This window comes from Gekko japonicus, unplaced genomic scaffold, assembly GCF_001447785.1.
Source record: "Gekko japonicus isolate JY-2015 unplaced genomic scaffold, Gekko_japonicus_V1.1 scaffold2412, whole genome shotgun sequence".
Lineage (NCBI taxonomy): Eukaryota > Metazoa > Chordata > Lepidosauria > Squamata > Gekkonidae > Gekko > Gekko japonicus.
In genome coordinates, this window is record NW_015159786.1 from 73,925 (window position 1) to 82,091 (window position 8,167).

The window sequence follows — 8,167 nt, forward strand, 5'->3', positions numbered from 1 at the left end:
AGAGGAGTAAAACCAACACTGGTGGCAACAGTGGCTGCTGAAGCAGCATTATTTTCATCAGTAGACCTAGAAGGCTGTAAATTTGCTTAGGATCACACCGTGAGTCTACATTGCAAAATATTTCCGTTTTTTCATATCACTGAAGTAGTCGATTATCGAGGGCACTGAGAATTCTTGGTCAGACATTCTGGCTGTACTCAACGCAGCTCCCGTTCTTGGGAAAAGGGAATAGTAGTGGAACCAGTTTTCAGTCTGCAGTACCCAGCCGGAGAACATCCCTTGCAGCTTCCTGATTCAGATAGGGTTGCCGGGTCCAGCCCCCCCCCCAACCACTTGTGGGGGATGGGGAGGCAGGGGGAGGCAGATCCAGGTTGGGGAACTCCTGGAGATTTGGGGGCCCCACCCTCCAGAGCATCCATTTTCTGCAGGGGAACTGGTCTCTGTAGTCTGGAGATGAGCTGTAATTTCGGGGGGATCCCCAGGTCCCCCCTGGAGGCTGGCATCCCCAGATTCAGAGGAGGCCCAGCCTATCAAGCTGTGATTATTTCGTGGCCTCGTTGAACCTTTTCCTCATGTGAGGTTATCAGTATTAAAGTTTTGCTTGTGTTAGGTCTACAGAAGACAGTTTATATGCTTAGAAAACGTAATTTCAGTATACTTTTAATTTTGTTTTGACATAAAGTGTGTGTGTGTGTGTGTGTGTGTGGTCCCTGCATTTTTGTGCGTTTGTGCGCTCAGAGCACACTGTCCTAGCCTGAGTTATGATAGATCGATAATTGAACCTTTTCCTCATGTGAGGTTCTCAGTATTAAAGTTTTGCTTGTGTTAGGTTTACAGAAGACAGTGCATATGTTTAGAAAACGTAATTTCAGTATACTTTAATTTTGTTTTGACATAAAGTATGTGTGTGTGTGTGTGTCGTGCCTGCATTTTTGTGTGTTTGTGCACTCAGAGCACATTGTCCTAGCCTGAGTTATGATAGATCGATACCAGTGGCCTCCTATCGTCTGTGGGGACTGATCTGCCTTCTTCTTGAATTAGAATTCCATCCCTGCCTAGGTTTGCTACCAGAACCGAGGAGTATCCCTGGAGCATTTTCCCCCCCTGGGGGCTGTGGGGTTTCTTACCCAAGCGCCAGGGGGGCATCCAGACGTGTTGAAATTGTCCTTCCTGGTTCGGCTTGCCAGGTCCCTCCCGGCAATTGGCAGGGGATGGAGGGGGACCTACCAGGAGCGGAAGGAAAGCTCAGACTACATCACTGGCGGTGTGGCAACATCACTTCCTGTGTGTACCAGAAATGATGTCATCATGTTGTACCATCACGGTGACACTCTGGTATTTGGGCAGAAACTGTATGGTAAAATGACTCCTACCAGAGTTTTTAAGAACATAAGAACATAAGAGATACCATTGTTGGATCAGGCCAAAGGCCCATCCAGTCCAACACTCTGTGTCACACAGTGGCCAGAAATACCAGGTGCCATCAGGAGGTCCAGCAGTGGGACCAGGTCATTAGAAGCCCTCCCACTGTTGACCCCCCGCCCTAAGCACCAAGAAGACAGAGCATCCCTTGCCCCAGAGTCCCTATCTATACCTTGTGGCTAATAGCCACTGATGGACCTCTGCTCCATATGCTTATCTAATTCCCTTTTGAAGCCGTCCATGCTTGTAGCCGCCACCACTTCCTGTGGCAGTGAATTCCATGTGTTAATCACTCTTTGGGTGAAGAAGGACTTCCTTTTATCCGTTCTAACCCGACCGCTCAGCAGTTTCATGGAGTGCCCACAAGGAGTTCTTGTATTGTGAGAAAGGGAGAAAAGTACTTCTTTCTCTACCTGCTCTTTCCCATGCATAATCTTATAAACCTCAATAATCTTATAAGCCCAAATACTGGGATGTCCCCGTGGTGTTGCCAATGTGACGATGTGTACCAGAAGTGATGTCACTGGGTACGAGGCTTGGGCCTCTCTCCCGCTCCTGGTAATTCCCCTCTGCCAGCCAGCTGATCGGCAGCAAGGGGTGGGGCCTCGTGGCGGGGGATGCCCCGCCTCCAGTGGGGGGGCTGGCAACTGTATTCCTGATATTTTAATTCTGGGATAAAAATCCTATATGCCCAGGAGGTGTGCTAGAGTGCGTGAGCTTGTGTGTGTTCCCGACCAATTCAGCCTCGGTTTTGCAAAACAGAAGCGTTTGGCTTCCAAGCCTGGACCGAACGTGAGGGCAGTGATTCTGCAGGCCCTAAATGGCTCTGGCGATTTTTATGGTGAAAACAGATCTATTCTGTTTTTATTTTATTTGGTTACTTGTAGTCCAGCTTTCTTGCTGAGACTCGAGGCGGATTACGCAGCGTGATCCAGTGGACCCTGCAGGAGGGTTTGGGATACAGAAGTCTGAAAATGTGTTCTGAAAGTCTGGTGAACTTTCGGGGGGGGGGAGCATGTTGGTCTGCGAAAGAACCGCTAGTCCAGTCTCTGACGTGCGTCTGGACTCTAATCTAGCTGGTGAATATGGCTTGTGCTGCCACTGGCTTCCTTTGACGTATTCGTAGTATTTAGTGTCAAGCTGCAATAAACTTCAGTCCTCTGCAATTAAAGGCTTGACCCATTTAAGTACATTTGAATCCATTTATTCCTCGTTCATTGATTCCATATTTTCGCTGTCATTCAGGGCTCCAGGTGGTAGAATAGAGGCATAAAAAAGGAAGGTTTTATTGATTCGGTTTATGTCCGGCCTCGTTTCTCGTCTCTGTTTATAGAGTCCATTTTCATCAGCCATTTTTAGGGGATGCTCTGAGTTAGTGGGGAGAGAGAGAGAGAGAGAGAGAGAGATGATTGAGATATGATTGAGAGATGATTGAGAGATGATTGATAGGTACAGAGAAATAAATGCAAACAATGGGATCGTGATATCCAAATGTCTCTGAAGTTTCTGTGCAAAGCTCAAATGTATACAAGACCATTACGGTAACTGTTCACATTTCTTGATTGTATTCATTTATTTTTTTATTTTTTTTATTAATTCGGCTTCTATACCGCTCCTTGCCGCAGGCTCGGAGCGGTTTACATCGTCGATTTTACAATCCTATCTAGGGCCACAATATACAGGGGAGGTGAGTGCCTACCGGCACCCGGACACTGCAGGGCTCTTGTTGTTTTTCTTTCTCTGCTTCTTCGTAGATTTAAATTGAGATAGTTTTCTTTTTCCAAGTCCTGCTGGTAATTTGAATTTTGCACAGAAGTGTTAGTGAAAGTATTAAAGAGAGAAGCCCTCTGTAAGCATTCTATAAGTATGTACACTTGTATATGCATAGAAGGGAGCAGGATTTTACCCTGCGAGTGTATGCACATTTGGCTGTTCTGTATGCCCAGGAATACTTCAAAAAGCAGAGTCCCCTTTTCACAAAAAGACATGCCGCTGAATGCACAGGTGTTAGATGCTGGGCAAGTGGGTGTGATCCAGCTATGCAATGTCTGCATAAGCCTTGCATAATCCTGCGTTTCATAGCCCTTTGATCTAGTGAGCACCAGCCCGCAAAAGCTTGCGCCTCAGTAAGTCTCCAAGACTCTTTTTTCTGTTTGCCCCAGCAGACTAACAAACTACCCCTTTGGAATCTCTTTTTTGTTTTGTTTTGTTACTTTTGTCTGAACACTTAAGCATTGACTTGTGTATTGAGTGCTGGTGACCTAACAAAGCATAGAGTCTCCGTATCCATCCTCCGTCGAGACCACATGCTTGGCGGCTTGCCCTTTCCAACTGTGTCCTCTTTAGTTGAGAATCCCGCCCTTCCTTCTGTTTGCTGTTTTATGGAGCAGGGTTTCTCACATACCCATGTGCTGTTAAAGATGCTGTCTTCTGCAGGGAACGTGTAACTGTGGGGCTGTCAGGAGGGCAGGGAAGAGTCCAAACAAAACCTTCTTGGAGAATGGCTTTCTGCAACTGGAGAGCCAGCGGTCTTGAATTGGCTAGACTTCGGTCACATCTTATATTTGTTCAAAGAACACGTGTATGCCATTGTCTGGCTATGTGTTCTGCTTTTCACAGAGTCCAGGCGAACTGTCATTTCAGTAACTCTCTTTCCAGTGGGTCTGTTGCCCTTAGTGAGGCGGAGAGGGTCCTGCACTGATTCAGCACTTACTGTATGTTTTTGCTGCACTCTCAAACACGCCACAGTCCTTGCTGCCCGTCAGGCCGTCATTCATGCTCTGTCCTTACTTGGAAGGGTAGAGCTGACCAGAGGTCGTTTCGTAGAAAAAGAGCTAGGGGAACTCATTAGCATATGCCACACCCCCTGACATCATAAGGCCCGGCGGTGGACCTGCAAGGCCAGCGGGAGTGCGAGGAAGCCCCGCAAAGGCCCTCCCTGGCCCCAGGCAGGCATAGCTAGCAATCCAAAACAGTCCAGTGGAGCCTGAGCGGTGGTTGTTGCCTTCTCACACACTTCCTGTGATGTCAGGGGGTGTGGCATATGCAAATAAGTTATGCTAATGAGTTATGCTAATGAGATCCTGCACCTCTTTTTCTACAAAATGACCCCTGGAGCTGACCATCTGCTGCCACACTAGAAACAGAAAAGGAAGCGGCCCAGAGCTAGGGTTACCAACCTCCAGGTGGGGCCAGAATTATGGCTGATCTTCAGACCGCAGAGATCGGTTCCCCCGGAGAAAGTGGCGGCTTCAGAGGACAGACTCTAAGCTGAGTTCCCTCTGCTTCTCGAACTCTACCCTCCCCAAGTTCCACCCCAAAATCTCCAGGGATTTCCCAACCAGGAGTTGGCAACCATATGAGAGGTCAGCAGCCTGCCTTGGGTGTGCATGGAGACTATGCCCTCAGCGACCACCCACGGAGTCTCCATGTCCCGTTCATCCCTAGCAGTGACTTCAGCCATGGAATAAAAGAAGGGCTGCACCGCTTGGGACATAAATGGACAAGGTGGGCTTCGGGCTTATCCCTTCCTCCGCTGGGCGTTCTACCCACATTGCTGTCACAGAGGGCAAGCCTTTACTTCCTTCCAGTGAATGGCTGGTGCTCAGAGAGATGAAAAGGGTACCTTTGGGCTCACCACTGAGATGGGGGCTCAACGTACCCGGTGCCTCTTTCTCGCTCTGTGCACATTGCACAGATACTCACTGGCTGTGATCACACGCGCCTTTAGATCCGACGTAGGCATGAATGCCCGACGGATCTAAAAGGAGCGATCAGACGGCAACGTCTGGGAAGCGTCCCGCAGTCGTCAACCTGTGCTGCTCCGCGTCAGAAGCAGAGTTAAAAGACACTGGGGAGAGTCCACGGACAGACTTTCCCCTTTCTCATTGCTCAAGCATGCGCTCAAGCTGTCGGGATGGTCTGATCAGGGTGAGATTATTTGCATATGCGGCCTGATTGGCCTTTGCCTCTAACATTCTAAACAGTTTGTTGCTGCTGTGGGGAGTCATTGAATGTGTCCCAATCTTCCTTTAAATGGTCACTGGAGTTGCCAATCTCCCTGTGGGGCCTGGAGATCTCCCAGAAATTCCCCAGCCACAGCACATCATTTCCCCTACAGAAAATTTCCCAGCTATTTCCCCCTCCCCTTCGTAGTATGTGCATCATCGCATAGTCCATAGTGGGCTCTCGGTGCGGAGGTGCAATTCCTCCTTTATGTGCATCAAAAACAAAGAGCCAAAAAACCCCCACTAACCCGTAGTTGTGTCTGATCACACTGTGACGGGCTGCGCCTGCAGCTACAAAGGAAAGTGTGATCTTGCAACAGCGGGTCAAATTCCTCGGGAGGGAACAGCCTCGCTTCCACTCCACGTCAACTGGCAGGTGTGACCGCAGCCACTGTATCCTTCTTTCTCAAAAATTCCCCTTGTATTCCCCTAAGTATGGCTGGCACCACTGTTCCCTCTAAGCTGAGTTGGTGTGAGCTAACTCACATTTTTTTAGCCTCCAGCTCACACATTTTTGTCTTAGCTCAGGAAGAATGGCTCCAGAGCAAATGAATTTATGCAGTAGCCAAATTGCTCACTCACCACTTTAGTGCCAGTAGCTCACAAAGTGGAATTTTTGCTCACAAGACTCCACAGCGTAGAGGGAACATTGGCCTGGATCCCTGTCCCTTGAAGGGTCTACTCACCCCCTGCCCATGAAGCACCCACAGGCCAGAAATGGGAGGGAACCACAGAATTTCACCACTTGATTTTAATTAATGAATTATATGTCCTGATGATGGTTTTGTGGTTTTATTGTTTTTAAATCTCTACATCGCCTTGAGCCCCACCTTCATGGGGATTAGGCGATTCAGAAATGCAATTAAATAAAAATAAAATAAATAAATTTATGCTAATATTTCTATCCTAGGCCCTGAATTATCTGTGCTCATCTCTCTATATAATAATCCTGTTTTGGCGGTGGCACTCTCCAGAACATTCCACACGCTCCCTAATCAGTTGGCTCCCTGGCCGGTCACTCAGAATCTGTCCCTATCCACTGGCTGCGTTGCCTGAGTCTTGCCTCCAATATTCTAAACAGTTTGCTGTTCCTCTCCCCCCAGTAGCCAGTCGGAACACAGAGATCATTTGCATATGCGGCCTGATTGGCCTTTGCCTCTAACATTCTAAACAGTTTGTTGCTGCTGTGGGGAGTCATTGAATGTGTCCCAATCTTCCTTTAAATGGTCACTGGAGTTGCCAATCTCCCTGTGGGGCCTGGAGATCTCCCAGAAATTCCCCAGCCACAGCACATCATTTCCCCTACAGAAAATTTCCCAGCTATTACAATGGCTGCTTTGGGCAGTGGACTCTGTGGCACTATACCCTGCTGAAGTCCCTCCGCACCCCAAACCCTGCCCTCCCCAGGCTCTACCCCTCAGATCTATAGGTCTGGCCCTCCCCTTAGTATTGCCAGCCTCCAGGCAGCACCTGGAGATCTCCAAGATCTCCAAGATCCTGGAGATAATGGCTGCTTTGGGCAATGGACTCTGTGGAATTATATGTCAACAGGGAATGTGCACGGGAGATACTTTATTGCTGTCAGTTTCCGGCGGGTGGCCGCGTCGGTTTGCAGTTGAACAGCTAGATGCAAGTCCAGGAGCACTTTAGGAGAACAAGATTTTCGGGGTAGAAGCTATTGGGAATCCCTCCTTGTATCTGATGAAGGGAGTTTTGATTCTCGAAAGCTGACACCCTGAATATCTCTTTGGTCTCTGCAGGGCTATTGAACTGGAATCTAGCTGGGGGGTTTTCTGTTGAAAACTGGCGGTCCCCCAGCACATAAACACATGGACAGTTGAAAGGGCCTCTAATGTAGAAAGGGCCTCTAATTACCCCAGAGTAATTCACTGCTTACTTTTTTGAGTTGGTGGCAGTCCACTGGAAACAACACAGAAATGTATCATTGGGAAAACCTTTACATTTCTCTAAAATTCCGTGTCTCCATCTGTGGTGTTGAAACGGAGCTTTCCTAGCAGGTGTGTTCTCACTCCGGCTGTTCTCTGAATGCCGATAAGGCCTTGGGGGTGGGTATGCAGAACGCAGCATCTTTAACAGTCCTTTCCTATGTATTCTTTGCATAATGTTGTCCTTCTCTTTCTTCCATTCTTGTACTGCCACTTCCTGTAGACTCTGGATATAAGCACAGAAGAGATAGATTTAAAGAATGAGCCTTGGTATAAATTCTTTTCGGAATTGGAGTTTGGGAAGCCGGTAAGTTTGAGAGCCGCAACCCGCAATAAACAAGCCTTCCTCGCCACACACACACTCTGCTGTGCCCCCCCCCCCCATTTCTGAATAAATGGCTGCGATCATAAGACATGACAAGAAACCTTGTCCAGGATTTTCTTAAAGCGGCGGGAGAAGGTTTTTATTTGGAGAGCCAGCCGCTGAGACGTGGCTAGTGTTTCATGGCCACTTCTAGATGACAATCCCTGCAGTTCATTGGAAACCTCTGGACCGATGAAGACAGTCCCAGGTGGAGGGCCATGTTGGTCTTACGGCAGCAGAGCCAGATCTGAGTCTAGGAGCACCTTACAGACAAACCAGATATCCTGGGTATCAGTTCTAGAGAGTCTTACGAAGAGAACTCTGGCCCTTTCCATGTTCACCGCGTTGTCCTCCAAGCAATTCTGCACTTAAATTGAATTCAACCTTCTTTTTAATCCAGGTTTTTCCCCCCATTCTGCACTAAAATT

The 8,167-nt window shown here is 48.2% G+C and overlaps 1 protein-coding gene across 1 annotated transcript in view; it reads left to right on the forward strand.

The window, feature by feature from the left end:
• The window catches only part of SORBS1 (sorbin and SH3 domain containing 1), a gene marked incomplete at its 5' end in the record, with an annotated part of 108,989 nt that overhangs the window by 45,877 nt on the left and 54,945 nt on the right, over positions 1 to 8,167 (forward strand). The window contains one exon of the mRNA XM_015407162.1: positions 7,599 to 7,682. Coding sequence (XP_015262648.1) covers positions 7,599 to 7,682 — 84 coding nt within the window. The remainder of the gene's footprint in view (positions 1 to 7,598; positions 7,683 to 8,167) is intronic.